This window comes from Protopterus annectens, chromosome 16.part0 (genome assembly GCF_019279795.1).
Source record: "Protopterus annectens isolate FY-2018-M chromosome 16.part0, PAN1.0, whole genome shotgun sequence".
NCBI lineage: Eukaryota > Metazoa > Chordata > Ceratodontiformes > Protopteridae > Protopterus > Protopterus annectens.
Window position 1 is genome coordinate 381289781 of NC_056750.1, and position 20182 is coordinate 381309962.

Below are 20182 nucleotides of genomic sequence, written 5' to 3' on the forward strand. Positions count from 1 at the left end.
AGTTAACCCTAGACGTGGAGCAAGGTCGAGGAAGTAATCCCTGCCTGAACAGAGCAGATGCCTTGTTGGGGCGATGAGGAGCCAGTCGTCCAGGTACAGAAAGACCTGAATTCCCTGAAGCCTCAGGTGGGCTGCTATGACCGCCAAGACTTTGGTGAACACCCTGGGGGCTGAGGTGAGACCGAAGGGAAGGGCCCTGAACTGAAAGTGACTGGCTCCCAGCCGGAAGCGGAGGAACCTCCTGGAGCGTCTGTCCACTAGAATGTGGTAGTATGCATCCTTGAGGTCTATCGAGCACATCCAATCGTTCTCCCGTAATAGGGGGAGAATAGATTGTAAGGTGACCATTCGGAACTTTTCTTTGGGTACTGCCAAGTTCAGGAGAGAGAGATCGAGAATGGGTCTCAAGTCCCCCATCTTTTTTGGCACCAGAAAGAACCTGGAGTAAAACCCCGATCCGAACTGATCTGGGGGGACGGGTTGGATGGCTCTTTTTTGCAAAAGCTGCTGAATGTCTGTAGCAGCTGCCTCTCTCTGATTGGGTGGTATGTCGGGGAGGCTTTTGACTTTGGGGGTTACAATAAAGGGAATTTGGTAACCTCTGGATATGATGCGAAGCACCCAGCGATCTGTTGTTATGGACTCCCACATTGCTAGGTGCTTCGAAAGACGCCCCCCGACTGCCTCCAGAGTGGAGCAGCCGGGCAACCCCTCAGGGGTTCTGCGTGGGCCTCTCAGAGAATGGTTCCCTGGACCCAAAGTTTCTGGGACCCCCTCTGCCTCTTGGGCGGCGTCCTCCCTGTCCTCCTCTGCCACGAGAGGACTGGTTGTCCGGAGCAGACTGGGACTGATGCGATTTTCGGAACCACATCTTCTTCTGACCCTTTTGGTTCTTAGAAAAGGACCTCTGGGGAGCAGAGAAGCGGACTCCGACGGCAGACAACGTCTTCCCGTCTTTCTCGCTCTGGACTAAAGTGTCGCGAACGGTTTTGCCAAAAAGTGCAGAACCATCAAAGGGGGCATTCGCGAATGACGCCTTAAAGGGTTCCGAGAAGTCACAGTGTCGGAGCCAGGCCTGACGCCTGATTACCAGGCTGACTCCGCCGGCTCTAGCGGCTCCTTCAGTGGCGTGTGACAAGAGCTGTATAGAGATGTTAGAAACTGAACGTAGAGTAGACATTCGGGAGGAGTACAGATGCTTGTCTCCTTCCGACATGGACTCTGGGGGGGATGCGGCATATTCTTTTATTAGATCCTGCTGTATCCGGATGACGTGTTCCATATAGTTCAGCGCTCTCATGGAGAAGGTTGCTGAACTAAAGACCCGCTTCCCCAGGCGGTCCATCGCTCGAGAGTCCTTACTCGGCGGGTGGACCACAGAGCTCTCCTGAGCCAGCTCTCTCTTGGTGGCCGCCGCCACTAACATGGCATCCACGGGGGGACCTCTGCTCCAGTGGGTTCTTTCAGCAGGGGGACTCAGGATCCTATCCGGGTGCTTGGGGACTGGCTCTACAGTGTCTGGCTCCTTCCAAGCCCTGGTGGAAATAAGGTCCACCAGGGGGTCGGGGGGAGGGGACACCCAAGAGGTAGATGGCCCTGCTTCGAATGCCTCTAGGAATACTGACTCATTGGAGGAAGCCTTGGGGGCAGACCACCCCCCCTAATCCTGAGCATCTCCATGATGTCTCCAAAGGAGACATCCTCGGGGGGTGACCTTGGGGAGCCTTCCCCTTCATCTAAGTCCGTATCTTCGGTAAGGGACTCAGGGGTGTCCATGTGCCTCCTCTTACACTTGGCTTTGTGAGGGACCTCTTCGGGGGGGGGGGGCTGTCCGAGGAAGACTCACCAGCAATATCATGTTCCGCAGGAACACCCAGAGACGCTGAAGCAGGCTGTCCCGAAGGCCAGGTGATGGGAGCCCGGATCAGCTGAGAGGGAGTGCAGGGAGGAGCCGAAGCCAGGACCAGGGGTCCGGATACACTCAACAGTGCCCTCTCCACCACCGCGAAAGCCGAGGGGGAGCTACTCTCAATAGGCTCCGAGAGTCGGCTCCCACTCGGATCCGAAGCGGGGACCGGATCTGGGAATGAAACCCTCGGATCCGAAGGACCCGTGTGCTCCGACCGGGACGGAGCCGAAGTCACACAAAGTCCCTCGGATCCGAAGCTCCGCCCACGGCTCCGAGACAGACTCGAGGGACCAGTCAGAGCCGAAGTAACTAGTACTGTCGGCTCCGACACACCCCCGGATCTGACGTGGCTTGGCTCCGAATGCTCCAAACCCAGGAAGCGGGACGGAGAAGGAGCAATTGGGGCAAAAAATAGGGTCGAGCTCCCCCCCCTCCAGAGTGGGGGGAGGCAAGAGCACTCCCATCTGCAGCTGGGCCTGGATGAACCTCCTCATCATCCGGTCCATGTCTGCATCTGACATACTAAATGTGGACCTCGACGAGGCCACCGAGGCGGACCTAGAGTGACGCCTCGATGACCTCGACGGGGACCGGGTTGCCTCCTCCCCAGGTCCTGGTGAAAAACAAGGGGACCGGAGACGAGGAGGAGGTGATCCAGAAACCCTGGATGGAGAAGCCCGCTTGGTGGGCAGGGCCGAGGAAGAGTCCTCAGCCCGCCGCTTATGGTGCTTCTCCTTCCTTTTGGTTTTTCCGGCCTCCCTCTCCTCCGCAGCCAAAACGGGAGGTTGAGTCCCGACCGGAAGAAGGGAGGCAGGGGTGGCTACCACCAAGGGCTGGGTAGCGGCCACCGAAGAACCAGAGGCCGGAGCCGAGTCCGGGGGCAAAAGGCCCGCCAGAATCAGCTTCGACCTCTGGTCCTTAAGTGCCCTGGGGTTGAACGCTGCACAAATCATGCATCCCTACGAGAGGTGTTCAACCCCAAGACACCTAACGCACTTGGTGTGGCCATCCGCCGGTGAAAGCTTATGGCCACACTCGGTGCATTTTGAGAAGATGGCTTTAGGGGCCTCCGACATGTTGAACGGAAAAGCACACTCACTAGGCCCCTACACACACCACAAACACACACTACGAACCAGCAAGGGTAGGGAGGAAAAATTTTTACAAAAAAAGATATTTAAGAGGGAACCTAAACAAACTTACACAATCACACAAGAAAAGTACAAAAAAATTCTAAGTTTTTTTCTCACAATACTCTGAATTGCCAGGAGCTCGAAATCCAGCTTGTAGGCTTGAAGCGCGACAAACTAGATCTGAGGTCAGTTAGTGTTGGCAGGGGATTATGGGTAAAGGGAGGAGCTAGGAGCTCGGATCTATGCTGTGGTAAAAGTTGCCGGCTTGGATCCGAGATCGGATCCGTATCCCAAAGGTTGCTGACAAATGAAGTTTCTACTTCAGATCACATGTTATCTGACTGTTTTCTTTACTGTAAACTGTCTTCCCAAAGGCATTTTATAAGACTTGGATTTACTGAAAGAGAATAACTGTTTACTTACTGACAGACTGAGGTTTCAAAATATATCTTCTCTGAAATGATCTTTGTACCAATTTCTACATGTTTACCCTAATATCTGAGTAATATGCAATCAAAAATAAAACAGTTTAAGTCATTACAGAGATAATACCACTACGAGTGGAAAATGCAGAAATTTGGGAACATTTTAGACACGCATTTAGCATTAGTTCCAAAAACTAACATCTCAAAAGTAAGAATTACAAAATGTGCCTCTACACAAAGAGATTTCATATAAATAATATTCTTGAGAGATGCCTCTCCAACTAGGTATGCAGTTTTCCCTATGAAATATTATGTCACCAGGTACTTTTAGGGTAAAACAATTGAATATATTAAAACTTCACATTAGAAACAAATGTGTGACTAAAGAGCCGACTGAACAAATTCAATTTGCACCTTAGTATTAATTACTACCCAAAAAGCAAACTCTACAACCTACATATTTGGGGTCTTTAGGGTCAGTAGAATCTAGTATTCTCTGCAATTCTTCGGTCTCCTTCTGCTTTTTTGATATTTCTGCCATCTGCCAGTCAATCTGTCTTTCCAACTCTTGGGCTTCATGGCGAAGCTGATTTAGCAACAGTATTTTGCGACTAAGTTGTTGACGCAGGTGTTCCTTCTCAGCTTCTGAAATCTAGGCATCACAATGAAAAAAAGGATATCAAATATGGAAAGCCAAAAACATTCTAATGTTAAAAAAAAAAAATATATATATATATATATATATATATATATATGCCTTTTCCATCTGGCATCTTTTATATAACATTATCATAATGAAAAAAATGATTTCATTAAATTTCTGAAGTTTCATTGGTATTTTACTGCTTTAATTAATTCACTTTTTTTTAGAAGTGAGCTTATACCTAGTTAGTGACCAGGTAATATAACGGTTTCTTCATTCTGAAAGAACGGCTAATATGAAACCAATACAATTGTCTAGTTACAATTTATGTGAAGTGGCTATTTTTAAAATAGCAGTTAATTTCCTGGTTAGATTACTGCTTTCTGTCATTACTCTTTTGAGTCAGAAGTAGCGCTGCATCACTAAATGAAAGTAGAAAAACAGCACTTATCCAAAATTTCACAAATGCTGTGAAAATGTAACTTATAGGCCTTTGTTCTTTCTCTTCAGCCAATCTCAGATACATTAAAGGACATTGCAGAACATCTGCCCACCTACATGACAATGTACGGCTGCTTTCTAAGGTCCATCATGACATCCAAGCAAGCTACAGCATGCAAACTGCCCTAACTTGCTTAAGAGATACTGTCTGACGGAATAAAAATACGTCTCAAGATCGACATAAAGCAGAAACCCTATATGAATGTTTAAACTGAAGCAATGTTTGCAGATTATATGTACAGATGACACTGATAGCCTACAGTTACACCAAACTTACTACGAATTACTGAAGAAGAAACAGCATAGATAAGAGTACTCCTTTTCTTACAATGCCAAAAGCTATTTGCTTTATTGGTGTTATTTTTACTACCTGGAAGGCAAAAAAGGCCCACTATTAAGTTCTCAAAACCGTCAAAAGACCAAGACAAACTGTAGAAAAACAGATAACGAAGTAGGCAGCCAACAATACCACAGATCCGGATAAAAGGAAAACTCTTCTTTATTCAATTAAGCACTTTTGTCAGACTACACTGACTTCATCAGAATACAAATACAAAGTGCAAAAACACTGCTTAAATAACCCATCCCACCCTACAAATTAGTTACATCATTTCCCAGAGGAAATGAACAATGAATGACATGACAAGGTAAAACACATTTTAAACGAACCACAACACAAAACCACTCATTGTTAGTTGGTAATCACTCATAAAAATACAAAGACTTCAGTTTCAGTAGAGCCATGATATTGATCCTGTAATTAAAGCCCAGTTTTTTTACTGGCATTAAGTTTAATTGCCACTTTAATTCAAGAAGTTCCAAAAACTCTTCCAATGGTCCACCCCTTGAACCCAGGTCAGCATGATCAATGGCACAAAACTTAAACTTGTGCAGAGGAAACATCTCTATATGCTTGTACAATGTTTTTTTGTTGTTTTTCTGTCTAATTTCATAGCCATGTTCATAAACCCGTTGCTTGAGGACCCTCTTATTTTTACCCACATAAAATCCATCACGAGTCACACAAAGCAACATACACTACCCATTTTTAAAAGCAGTAATACCTTTTCTTTGGGTAAATAAACCCGTAGTTCTTAAAGATCTCCCCTCTGTCCACAATGGACCAGCAGTGAGCACACCTACCACATTTAAAGCAACCCCCATTTTTTAAAGACCTTGAGTTCTTTTCCAACAGGGCCTTAAAGCAGGTGTCTTTTTTATAAACCACAACTGGTTTATCACCAAGGACCCCAACACTCTCCTCATCCATAACAAAAATTTCCCAAAATTTCTCAATTATTTTCCTGATGTCATAGACATCAAGTGTATAAGGTATAGTCAAGGCCCTAGAGTACCTATTGTGGTCTAAACGAGGGGTCCCAACAGACTCAATGTTGCCACATAGCAATTTAACAATGTACCTTTAACAGTGTGCCTTTTGTGTTTAACTTCTTCTCAATAATATTAACAAAATGGGGGTGGTGGGTACACTCTTTTTACTAACATGCCCTTTAGTGTCTCACATTCTTTTTGAAAATCATCGTCCTCTGAGACCATTCTGGCAACCCTGACATACTGGCCTTTATTACTAACTTCGTTATCTGTTTTTCCACTATTAAGTTCTGTAAGTTGCTTAGAGTTGGCCAACTCTAATCAGCTGTAATAAATAACATAAATATACTTCTGATGTAGTTATTTTTCCACTTTTAGATGTTATGGCTACCAGCAGGGATTGCAAGTTATGAACTAACAGTTACACTTACATAAAAAGATATTAACAAACTTGCTATCCAGTAGTTGCCACCCAGGCTACATTACTGAACAAAAAACAAAGCACCATCCCTCAGACTGAAAAGGTTAAATAATTAACTGCAGTGCCCGATTGCTAACACAGAAATTAAAAACAAATTGACCATAGATGTGATGTCATGATTAAAATGCTGACTTAACACATATACTGTACAGATCTAAGAATGAGTAGTAATTTGGAAAGGAATCAATAACTTTTGGGTTTACTTACCAGAGAAGCACAGTAAATTAATCCATTTTCTTCTAGAAGTTACAGTCCAGCAATATGAGTCAAAGTACAGCTCATGTCAGTATATTCTACAGATAAAGGCTGGAATGCATCCTATACAAGCTCTGTGATAGCAAACACTCATTTCAGGTCTCCTCTGGGAAGAAGCTTATGATTTACTAACAATACGTTCCATAAACAAAAAAAAAGTGAAACTTAAAACTGTCACTATAAAATGACTATACACACTCGTTGAGTTTCCAAGCTACATGAAAAGATTTCAGTAATTATGAAGTCTAGAACCCAAATGCAAATTCAGCAGGGGACAATGGATGGGCACAGATGTTATCTAAAGGACTTCTCCAAAATATACTTTTAAGAACAGAACCTCAGTATAAATGTACTATTTCAATATGGGAAACACATCTAAAACTTTTGAGACACCATCATATTTGCCAAGGTAACACAAACAGAAAGTACAGCTGTGCAAGTAAACTTACCATAATGGTAGACATTTAAATGATTACTGCTGCAGTAGCCTTAGCTACATGGGTTACTTCCTGCAAAGGATATAACATTTGGCCAGCTTCCACAGCTACGTGGGCCCAAATTGTCAGGCAGCTTGAGCTGAGCTGACTAAAAGACAAATTTAGATGCCAAGCCTTTCAGAGCTTTCCTGCCAACAGGGAAGGGGAGACTAAGCCCTGACAGGACAATGTTAGGAACAACAACAAAAAAATAAATAAATATTCACACCCTGGCATACAATACACACCAACAAATAAGGCAGGGTGGAGGGAAGGAATGGTTACTGCAGAAGTAATCATTCAAACATCAACTGTTATGGTATAGTCAAGGCCCTAGAGTACCTATAGTAGTGCACTATGTTCATCATACTGATCATTGCTGCAGTAGCCTGAGCTATATGAGTAGATTATCCTAGCTTACCACATTTGGGAGGTGGAAAGAGGTGCCCAGAATCCCATGGGAATGGTCCTACTGAAGCCTGACTTGGACCTAGAGAAGGACTCATATTTATCTTATTATTTATTTATTGCTTGCCTTTTGTTTATCGGGATGGTTCAACTAGGCACTCAGACTCATTTCAGGGGAAGCTCGGGGAGAAAAGTTCCTTCAAAGTCACAAAAATTACAAAAAAAAATTTACAGAGAAAAAAGAATTTCAGTTTCTTTACAGTAAAAATGGGATTTAAGAATCATGCAATGGTTAATACAATCAAAGACAGAGGTTAATACAATTTGATTTCTGGAAGAGTGTTAGACAATAATAAACAGGTTGCATTTATGTATAAAGCAATATACAAATTTAATTTACATGCATATATGATAAACAAAGTGCACTACCATAACAGTTGATGTTTGAATGATTACTTCTGCAGTAACCATTTCTTCCCTCCACCCTGCCTTATTTGTTGGTGTGTATTGTATGCCAGGGTGTGAATATTTGAGAATGTTTTGCAGAGAAGGGCATGTGTGTGTGGTCTATGTATTATTTTGTGGGCAATTTGAAGTTGAGTGAAGGTAAGGTTATGAGGTCGTTCTAGCCAGCTGGACTTCTTTAGTGTTAAGCAGTGGTATGTACGGTAGGATGTATTAGGATAAATTTGGCAATTTTGTAAAAAATGTAGCATGCCTCTAATTTATTTAGTAGGGTGGCTTGGATTTTTTTTTTAAACAAGAAATATCTTTATTAAATTATCACATATGGCACAGGCAATATTACATTTACATAAATGAAAACAAACCATACTGACAATTTTAGTTGCAAACATTATACATCACTTACAACCTATTCAGTCATTGTTACTCAAACAGTACATGGATCATTCAAATCCTGCCTTCTTTTAAATCTTATTCCTCCTCTGCATGTATTATTCCCACAATTACCATTTTTCTATGTAATTTGCCCCTACTCTTTTCTAAAGATCTCAATTTCAGTTGTTTTATCTCTGTTACTATAGTCACTGCTTCTAGTAAAGCAGGTTTAGACTTTGATTTCCATTTTCTAGCAAGTGCTTTTTTGGCACCCACCATAATTAGACTCAGCAAGCCCTTGATATGTCTAGGCAATTCTGTTTCTGTGGAAACTAACAAAAAACGAATCAAATAACCAGTCCACCAGTACAATAATTCACGAAGGCACGAAGTTCTCCCAAAAGGTTTATTAGACATAGAATTCGATAAGGAAATCAAATTCATGATGGAATTATTTTTCAATAGGGGTTATCCTAAGGCTTTATGTGAAGATATTAGGAACGAAATATATACACAAAAAGACGAAATGGACAGATGCAGTCGATATTGAAAAGTTCATATTCAGTCTGTATTAATAATGTCAGCAATCATTTAAATCATGACTTAGGGGATGAACATATTTTATATGTTATTACCTTTAATGCAGATACGAACACCATTAAGTACATTGTTGAAAAACACTGGAAAACATTTAGCAAGTTAAAAGAGTTTCAAGGTTATATTCCATACAAACCTAAGTTTATTTATCGTAGGGACAGAGCATTGAAACAAATTTTTGAGAGAGGTAATGCACACTCGGATGCTTATGCTAATAGTAACAGAGGAACTAACAAGTGTGGTAGATGTAGTACATGTCCCTATGTTATGAAAACAGGATGTAAACTTACAGTTAACAGTACAAGTATCAGGACTAGGGGCAAGTTTAATTGTCATTCAACCAATGTGGTATATTTAGCTAAGTGTGATAAATGCATGGCATTTTATGTGGGAAAGACATGTAGGAAATTTAGAGAAAGAATTAAAGAACATGTCTTGGACATTCAACATCAAAAACCCACTAATGCCTTAGCTCGCCACACAATTGAACACAATGACCACAGATTTTCCTTTTGTGTACTAGAACAGTTAGTTCAGGATCCGCAGGGTAGGTTAACTGAGTACCATTTAGATGTTTGTGAAATTAAATGGCAGATGATATTGAATGCACATTTTACCCCAGGGTTAAATGAATTTATAACTATTAAACCATACCTCAGGCTTCAGAACATACTGGGGAAATAATTACATTTAATGATTATCCGGTACAACAAACTAAGTTTTACATTGACTTTTATTATTGGTTAGTTGAATGAAATAATCATGATTTTTTATAGTATTAACATCATTGTTAGTATCTATTAAAGTTCTGAATGGTGGTTCAGTAACTATAGAGTAGCTACATGGATTTTTAATATAACAATTTAGGTGTTTTGTTTTTTAACATTATATTCATATATATTCTTCATACAATACACATTTTGTCAATAACACATTTCTTTTTTAACATATTTCACCAATACACAAGTGTATAAAATTACAAGTGTAAATTGAAATATAGTACTGTATTTTTTAAGTTGAGTGTATGAGTGAGACAATTAGAAGTTACAATTATGCTGTGTTATAATTAGAGTAATAATTTGGTGTAATTAATCAATTTGTACAATGATTAGTATAAATTGTGTGACTACCAACACTCTGAGGAAGTCTTACGACGAAACCTAGGTCAGTGTTGGTTCCTGCTGTGTTCTGTTGTCTAATAAACCTTTTGGGAGAACTTCGTGCCTTCGTGAATTATAATTCTGTTTCTGTATCATAGCTCAAAAAATAATTTCCTTAGTTACACCTGTTTGCTTACCCAGTATTTTTGAGAGAATGATCTGCAGGGAATCTTAAGTCTGCCGTCTCATTACACTCCCAGAAAATATGTTCCCAATTACATCTTTCTTCCCTATCACACTTCCAACTTTTGCTGTCTGCCTGAGGAAAAATTCTTTGCAGTCTACTTGGGGGTTTAAAAATACCTATTTAAACACTTCAGAGCAAACGTCCTAAATCTTCGAGACTTTTTGCATATTTGGGAGACATACATATATCATCCCATTTTTTTCTATGAATTGCTTATCCAATCTCTTTCCAATCCTTTCTAACCTCCTCTGACTGATTCTTATAGTTATCATGCCATATTTTGTATGCTCTACTAATTATTCCTTTTTTACAGCGGCTTCTGTTCTAGATTCTACTAGAATGTCTACAAGTACTGGTCTTTCCTTTGGGATCCTCCTATTTCTTTCTCTCTGTCTACACTCTGGTATCAATCCTTGATAATAAAGGCACACTCAAGTCTGCAATCCAAATAAATTCTTGGCCTCTTCCCATTCTATCACATTTGCCTCTCTAATTATTTTCTTCCAATACTGTGGTTCTTTGTCCAGTTTTCTCCAATAAATTCCAGCCCCCTCTTGCCTATTGTCTATATCCCTAATTGTAGTCATCCCTGTCGGCAGAATCTCCTTTCTCCATTCCCATGTCGGCTTGGTTCTTAGAATACTTTCTGCTACTTTATGAATATAATATTCTTCATGGTTACTGTTATTCTCCTTAAGGATTTGCACCCAATATCCCAGTCTCTCTGTTTTTTGAGCTTCCCACCTGTTTCAACATCATCCCTTTTTACTTTGAATTGTACATTTCTGCTTGTGCTATGTATAGGAGCCTTAACTGTGCAGCTCTGAAACACCCCTTCAAAATGGGTATTTCTAACTCACCTTGTTCAACTGGTAGAATCAGTTTAGCCAGTTTGAATCTTGCAGTCTTCCCCTCCCAGACACAATCTTTCAGCTCTTTAATAATTGCTATCCACAACTTCTCCTCTGGTTGGTAAAAATCTGCCAATGGTTAAGGTGTTTACCTTATGAACACAAGGTGCAGGGTTTGATTCTCACATGGGGTAATTGGCTAGGCTTGAAATGGCCCACAAGGGTAGTTAGCCTAGTACTAACCTATGAACCTATAATAAAACTAAAGGGATTAAAACATTTTAACTGCTTGTATTTTAATATCTATATCCATACAACAGACCTTCCAATTTCTCTGTTTTGGTATTATCTTTTGTTTAGTCTGTTCCTGTATATCCTCAGCTGCCACACCATAATCATTTTTAATCCATACTCTTACATACTTTATTTTATCAAGTCCCCAGAAACATGGATATTGCTGAACCAATTCATGTGTGGGTACATAATTTACAGCTATTGCATTTGTTTTAGCTTCATGTTCCACAAAGCTGCAATGTCCTACTCTGGTTTTATCAGGTATATAGCAATATCATCTGCAAACAGAGCCAGATTTTCTTGAACACCATACCAATCATATCTCTGAATTTCTGAGTCTCTTACTTTCTTTGGCAATGGTTCTAGATAAAGTGCAAATAAAGGGGAAAGAGGGCACCTCTGCCTGGTTCCTCTGCTGATACATAATTTATCAGAGGGAAACCCACTTTAATTTTCGCCTTTGATCCCTCATATACCCTACTAATCAACCTTATAATTTTAACAGGGAATGCAAATGCTTCAATTGCCCTGCTCATAAACTCCCAGCTTACTTTGTCAAATGCTTTTTCTGCATCAAGACCCACCAACAACGGTGTCATTTTTACTTCACTACTGTGTGCTTTTATTTTAGTTATTATTGGCCCGTCAGCTGAAACAGTTATTGGATGACTATCAAACTTTTCAATTAAATGCACGTTTTGCTGTGAAATGTTAAGTTCTGTCTAGCCTAGCCTAGATTTTGTATCTTGGGGAATAACATGTAAATTCCCTCCGAACTCCTCCTACTGAATTCACATCTTCCATGTCAAATATTTTCATAAATTTCTTCAAAAGCTACCCTCCTTTGTTATATATTCCCTTATAGGTCCCCCAGACACATCTACACTACTGCAAATCAAATTCTAGTCCTCAAGTAATATTCCCTGCTGCAAATTGATTATTCCACCCAGAATTTTCATTAAGCTGCATTATAACAGTTTTAGGTGGAATATAAATACATTCCAGTGTAATCTCCTCCTCCCTTGTCAATAGTCCCTTAGTACTACAAATCTACCATTATTATATTTTTTATCCTCTTATATCACTATTGGAGCTCCTCTTGCAATTAATATACGTACTCCTCTTTTCCTTATCTGTGGTATTCCACTGAATAGCCATCCTGAAAACTTTTCTTTATCAAATTCACATGCTGATTTCTTTCCAAATGTTGCTCCTGTAGCATAGCTATTTGCACTCTACATTTTTTAATATAGTTCACTACTGTTTCTTTTTTGTATATGTCTGTGAGACCGTTAACATTTAAAGATAATACAGAAAGTGTCATTATGTTAAAAAGTTATTACTCCCACCTTTTATCTGTAACAGCTTTTTTGTTAAGTATCTAGTTCCAGCTTTTGTGTTACATGCACACACTAATATTTGGCAGGATGATCTTTTATACAGTTTTCTTGTCATATCCATTTCAGCCTATGTCACATCTTACAAAATAAGAAGTTATGTACCTACCATAACGTTCCATGTTAGTTGTCTTCTCTCGCCTTCTTTCTTGCTTGATGGGTTCGGAGCCGATCCCTCGGCCCGACTCTACTGCTAAGCTCGAGAGTCACTTTTACCAGCTCGAGGCAGCCCCATATCCCATGATGCAAGGCGGTAAGTACCCAGATCTCGTTTGATGACAAAGGGCAATAGCACCAAGCAAAAAAACACTTCCCAAAGGAAGACAGAAAACTTACAGGATGGAAGAAGGACCAGGTCTGAAAGGTCTTCAGCATAACAATCTCTTATAACAAGGTCTGTCCAGGCCAGGGGGAAGGAGGGAGGGTTCCAAGAAAGAGAGAAGACAACTAACATGGAACGTTATGGTAGGTACATAACTTCTTAATGTTAAGTTGTCAATCTCGCCTTCATTCTTGCTTGATGGGACCGCGTCCCTAGCACCTCTATCCTGGGTGGCTCAATGGAACAGACTCTTGAGGACTGTAGAGCCAAAGCTGGCTCTGTCCCTGGAGGCCAAGTCCAATTTGTAATGGGAAACAAAAGTGTGAGGAGTGGCCCAAGTGGCAGCACAAATAGTGTCTAAAGGAAGTCTAGCTTGAAAGGCTGTAGAAGTAGCTAAGCTCCTAGTTGAATGTGCTTTAGGTTTTGAGCACAGCTGTTTTCCCCTGAGCAGATAAATTTCAGAGATGACCAAGAAAGCCATCTGGACAAGGTCACTTTAGAAACAGGAAGGCCTTTTTATTATCCGCATAGGAAACAAAAAGTTGATCAGATTTTCTAAATTTTTGTTCTGTCCAAATAATATCTAAGTTGACGGTGGACATCAAGATAATGTAGCTTTTGTTCATCTCTGTCTGAATAGTTTGGGAAAAATACAGGAGATCAATGGATTGATTCAAATTGGTCTTTGAAGCGACCTTAGGCAGAAAGGTTGGATTAGTTCTCAAAGATACTCTGTCTTTGTGAAAAACCAAATAGTGGGGTCGAACCGATAGAGCATGAAGTTCAGACACCCTCCTGGCCGATGTAATAGCCACTAGGAATAAAGTTTTCCAAGAAAGAAATTTCAGGGAACAAGAAACAGCTGGCTCAAGGGGAAGAATCAAGGATGTCAGCACTAAATTTAGATCCCACTGAGGAGGAGGATTCCTGATTGGAGGCTTTAGTAGGAAAATTCCTTTCAAGAAGGCCCTGCAGAGCCTATGGGACATAATATTATGATCTGCTATCCCGACATGAAAGTTGGAGATAGCAGCCAATTGAACTCTGACTGTGGAAGAAGAGGAGCCTGCATGAAAAATCTCTGCTAAGAAGTCCAGGACTGCCTGAACTGGGGCAGTGAAAGGATCAATATTCTTGGCCTTAGCCCAAAAGAGAAACGTTTCCATTTGCTTGTATAAATCCTCCTGGTAGAGGATTTTAACGGCTACTATGATGTCTCTAACTGGGTTAGAGATCAAAGGAAGCCTGGCTAAGGAAGGAAGTGGAGCAACCATGCTGTGAGGTTGAGAGAAGGGATAGACCGGTGCAGCTGACCCGATTGGTGAATCAGAAGATCTGCCACTGGGTCCAGATGCCACCGCTGCACCAAAAGGTGATGATCGAGGAACGGAACCAAACTTGTCGAGGCCAGTAAGGGGCAATGAGAATCAATTTGGCTCTCAAACGGTAGCTTTCTGGATAACTTGAGGGATCAGAGGAAATGGAGGAATGCATAAAGAAGTCCCTGGGGCCAATCCTGGGTCAGAGCGTCTCTGGGGATGGCCTGGTAGAGGAAGAGACAGAAGAAGTCTGGACATTTGCTGTTTTGGGGAGTAGCAAAAGATCGCAACATGGACACCCCATTCCAGAAAAATCTCTTCCGCTATAGATTGCTTGAGAGACCACTCGTGAGGCATGAGAATAGCTCTGCTCAATCTGTCCGCTACAATGTTGGTTTTCCCAGGGATATGCGTTGCTACCAGAAACCGATGAGAGGAGATCGCCCATTGCCATAGTCTGAGCTTCGACACAAGGGGTAGGACTTGGTTCCGCCCTGTTTGTTGATATACCAAACTACAGACATGTTGTCTGTGTGGACTGCAATTGTCCCTACGGGAAGAAAGTTGTTGAGGGCTTGCAACGTTAAAAGCACTGCTCTCATCTCCAGGACATTTATGTGCAGATGGTACTCGAACGGCTGCCACGTCCCATGAACCATCCTGCCCTGATAATGACCCCCACCCGATCAGGAGGCATCCGTGGTGACAGTGGCTATCGGGATGGGGGTACAAAGTACCTGCCTTGGTGAACCTGAGGAGATGTGATCCACCAAGCAAGATGATCTTTGCAAGTCTGTGTCACCAGAATCTGGTGACGCGGAAGTTGTTGGTGACCACTGTGTGAACAGCATCCACTGAAGAAGGCATGTAGAATCGAGCCAGGAAGAAGAGTAATGGCGCAGCCATGAGGCCTAATACCTTTAGAACCATTCTGGCCTGTACTTTCTTGTTGGCCAGAATGATCCTGACATGACTCTGAATGTCTGAAACTCTTTGATCTGTAAGGGTAGCTGACATCCGAACAGTGTTTAAGTTTGCCTATGAAGGTAATAGACTGGCAGGGCGATAAGGATGACTTTTGAAGTTGATCGAGATGCCCAAATGAGAACAAAGATTTATTGTGTAATCCCTGGCTTGTATAAGCTGATGCCTGGTGGTGGCTGACAGGAGCCAGTCGTCGAGATACGGAAACACCTGGAATCCTTGATGTCTCAGGTGAGCCGTGACCATTGCCATGCATTTGGTGAACACTCTGGGGGCTGTAGTGAGACCAAAGGGCAGGGCTCTGAACTGGAAATGACTGGACCCCAGCCGAAAGCGGAGAAATCTCCTGGAGCGTCTGTGAATTTTGATGTGATAGTACGCATCCTGAAGATCTATTGAGCACATCTAGTTGTCCTTCTGTAAGAAGGGCAGAATTGACTGAAGAGTGACCATTCGGAATCTTGTCTTCCTCACAGACTTGTTGAGTCTGCTGAGATCCAATATTGGTCTCCAGTCTCCCGCCTTTTGGGGACCAAAAGAACCTTGAGTAGATTCCGGGCTCGGAATGGTCTGTTGTAACTGGCTGAATGGCTCTTTTTTGCAGCAGTTTTGAGACTTCTAACTCTGCAATTTCCCTTAGACCGGGTGGTACATCTGGAAGGGAATTTGAGGGAAAGGACTTTCCTCGAAAGGAATTATGTAACCCTTGGATATGATCGACTGTACCCATCTGTCTTGAGTGAGGGAATGCCCGGCTTCTGGGTACAGTGATAATCTTCCCCCGACTGCCTCCAAGGAGGGACAGCCGGGCAACATCTCAGGGATGCTGAAAGGGCTTGTCAGAGAGAGGCTCTCTGTTTCCCTGGTTTTGGACCCCTCTGCCTCTAGAGCGGCGTCTGTTGTTGTTACCCCCTCTGCCTCTAGGGGTAAACTGACCACGTGAATCCGGCGTGACTCCTTGGGATTTGCGGAACCACATTTTTCCACCTTTCTGTCCTTTGGGGTAAGGTCTAGAAGGGGTGGAAAAAAGTACAGTTTTGTACCTACCATAAATGTAGATGTTTGAAGATCCACATTGCTGCAGTCCTTACACTTGGGTAGTCCGCTGTCCCAGTCGGCCCGAATACCAAAGTATATGGCTGACGTCGGTCAAGGCGCATTAGTCTGACGTCAGGACGTCAGGGTACAAATGCGCATGACCGACGTCATATCCTCAGTCTTTTCTTGCCCCAGATGTCAGAAGACCCTAAAAAGATAAGGCTAGAACCAAAAAACACCACATACTCCTGCACCAAATATATATACAATATATACAAAATTACAAGAGTATAACCTCACCCACACAACCACCCTAAACACAGAGGGAAGGAGGGAGGGTTGGACTGCAGCAATGTGGATCTTGAACATCTACATTTATGGTAGGTACAAAACTGTACTATGTTCTTCATACCACATTGCTGCAGTCCTTACACTTGGGTAGAATCCCAAAGCAGAGGTAAGGGAGGCTGGCAAATCATAAGGAAGCAGGAGCTGACAACATGCCCTGCAAAATAGCGTGGCAAAACCAGCCCTAGATTTAGAGTAGAGAGGAAGGTGGTAATGCTTAGAGAAAGTATGCACTGAACTCCAAGTAGCTGCCTCCAAAATATCCTTAGTTGCCACCCCTTAGAGATGCTGTTGAAGTGGCAGTAGCCCTAGTGGAATGAGGCCTAATCCCAGCTGGAATCTCCTTGCCATGATGGGAATAACAAAATGCAATGCAAAACCCAATCCACTTAGAAATAGTTTGTTTTGACACAGGCTTGCCCTGAGAACCCAAAGCAAAAGAAACAAACAACTGCTGAGACTGCCTAAAATCCTTAGTCCTGCTTAAATAATAACGCAACTGCCTGTGTACATCTAAAGTGTGCAAAATCTTTTCCCCCTTATCTTGGGGATCTGCATAAAAGGTAGGCAAATGAATAGTTTGGTTTAAAGCCACACTAGAAACCACTTTAGGCATAAAGGAAGGATTAGTACGTAAGATACCCTATCCTTATGAAAAAACAGGAAAGGCTCAACCGCCATAAGGGCCTGCAATTCAGACACAGTTCTTGCAGATGTAATGGCTAACAAAAAAGCAGTCTTCCATGACAAATATTTCAATTCAGCAGTAGCTGCAGGCTCAAAAGGTTGTAGAGTGAGTTTCTCCAACACAAAATTGAGGTCCCAAGCAGGAGTAGGAGCTCACGTGGGGGTCTTATATTCTTTGCCCTCTAAGAAATCGCTTGAACAAAGGATGAGAAAACAATGGTGGGTCACAATCATAGTGAGCTGAAATTGCTGCAGCATGAATCTTAATGGAAGAGAAAGACAAACTTTTGTCCAATAACTCAGTAAGATATTGAAGAGCCACACTCAAATTCGGCTCAGAAACATCCAAATCCTTTGCTGCACACCAAAATAAAAATCTCTTCCATTTTCCTGTACACTTTCCTTGTAGTAGGTCTTCTGGCTTCCATAATCACATTCAAAACTTGTTGAGGAAGCTGAGACCTGCTATGGTTCAAAACAGAATATGCCAAGCTGTTAGATGAAGAGAGTGAAGCTTGACATTGAGCAGATGCCCGTCCTTCTGAGACAATAGGTGTGGAATCAAAGGTAAGGGCCATGGAGGCTTCCTTACCAGACTCCTCAGTAATGGGTACCAGTGCTGCGAGGCCAATCTGGAGCTATTAAAATCATCCTTGGCTTGTCTTGTCTGACCTTTAGAAGTACCTTTGGGAGGAGAGGCAGAGGTGGAAAGGCATACACATGAAGATTTTTCCAACTGAAAGAAAGAGCATCCACTTTCCAGGCTGTGTGATGAAACCTTTGTGCAAAACTTTGGCAGCTGGTGGTTTAGTGGAGAAGCGAACAGATCTATGTCTGGAGTTCCCATGACACTGTCAATGTCTGAAATACATGAAGATCCAGTTTCCACTGTGGGGATCCATGATTTGCCTGCTTAACACATCTGCTAAGGAGTTCTGTGCTCCTGGCAGAAACCTTGCTTGAAGATTCAGCTGCAAGCTTAACGCAGTCTCCCACAAAATCATTGCTTGCCTGCATAGAGGATAAGAATGTGTTCCCCTTGTTTGTTGATGTACCACATGACAGTTGTGTTGTCTGTTAGAATCAACACCTGCCCTGGAAGAAGTAAATCCTTGAAAGCCAGTAATGCAAACTGGACTGCCAACATCTCCTTCATGTTGATATGTAGATGCTGCAGTCTGGCAGGCCACTTGTCTTGTATCCACTTTCCATTCAGATGAGCTCCCCAAGCTGTGTCTGAGGCATCTGTCGTTAGAATCTGACTCGCCTCTGGCCGGGTCACAGAGAGTCCCTTGTTTAGGTGACATTCCTGAGCCCACCACAAAAACTCCTTTTGAATGCAAGGTATTATTTGAATGACAGTGTCCAAATCCTGGCAGTGCTGTGTCCATACATTTTTGAGATACCACTGTAGCTTCCTCATATGCAGTTTGGCATTGGGAAGTACCAGAATACAAGATGCCATGAACCCTAAGGCTTGAAGGACTGTCCTTGCAGTCAGCCCGGACTGATGAGATAGTTGATGGAAGTAAAGAGAAAGATTCTTTTGTTTGTCCGGGGTTAAAAAGGCCATCTGGGTTGCTGTATTCAGTCTCACACCCAGAAAGCACATGTCTTGAGAGGGTACTAGACTGGACTTTATTTCGTTCACAGAATACCCTAGGCATCTTAGCACTGCTATCACATATTCCAAATGCTGAAGAAGCATGTCCCTTCCTTGAGCCAGAATCAGGCAATCGTCCAAATAAAGATAGATTTGTATTCCTTTTAGCCTGAAGAAAGCTATCACTGGAGCCAGAACCTTTGTGAATACTCTGGGCGCAGTAGATAAGCCAAAGGGCAATGCAGAGAACTGATAATGAGAATTCCCAGCTCGAAAACGCAGATACTTCCTGCAAATTAGTCTGATAGGAACATGAAGGTAAGCTTCCTTGAGATCCAAAGTTACCATCCAGTGATCTTTGCCCAGCAGAGGTAAAAGCTGTTGTAACGCCAACATTTTGAACTTGGGAATGTCCACATAAGTGTTGAGGATAGACAGATCCAAAGTTAGTCTCCACGTGTTCCCCTTTTTGGTACTAGGAACAGGCGAGAATAAAATCCTAGGCCCCTTTCTGGCACAGGAACCGGCTGAATGGCCCCTATTTGGAGCAACAGAGAAATTTGCTTGTGAGCCTCTTTCCTTTGTTGAGGAGGAATGTCTGGCATGCCTTTGAAAGGAGGCAAGGTATGGAAATAAAACCTGTAACCGTGGTGAATGATATCCAATACCCATCTGTCTTGGGTAATTAAACTCCAGTTTTCTTTGAAAAGTGCCAACCTTCCTCCCAAAGGTGCTGCCAGACGAGAAGATTCTGGCAGCTGAAAAGGCAGGTCATTGTGTCTGTTTACGAAAGGACTGACCCCTGCCCTCACCAGAAGACTGAGCAGGTGAACTCCCTGTTCTAGGCCTAAAAGAACCTTGAGCTCTGCCTCTACCACGACTAGACCTACCCCTAGACTGGGAATCATAAGCAGGATATGTCCACCCCTTGGTAGGCCAATTTCTACTAAACTTGGAGGCTGAACCTGCAAAAATCTTTAACAGTCTGCATA

The 20182-nt window shown here is 42.5% G+C and overlaps 1 protein-coding gene across 1 annotated transcript in view; it reads right to left on the bottom strand.

Moving 5' to 3' along the window:
- CNTRL (centriolin) overlaps positions 1-20182 on the bottom strand; it is a 4034091-nt gene that overhangs the window by 2803070 nt on the left and 1210839 nt on the right. The window contains 1 exon segment of the mRNA XM_044058259.1: positions 3925-4119. Within this exon segment, the coding sequence (XP_043914194.1) occupies positions 3925-4119 (195 nt within the window).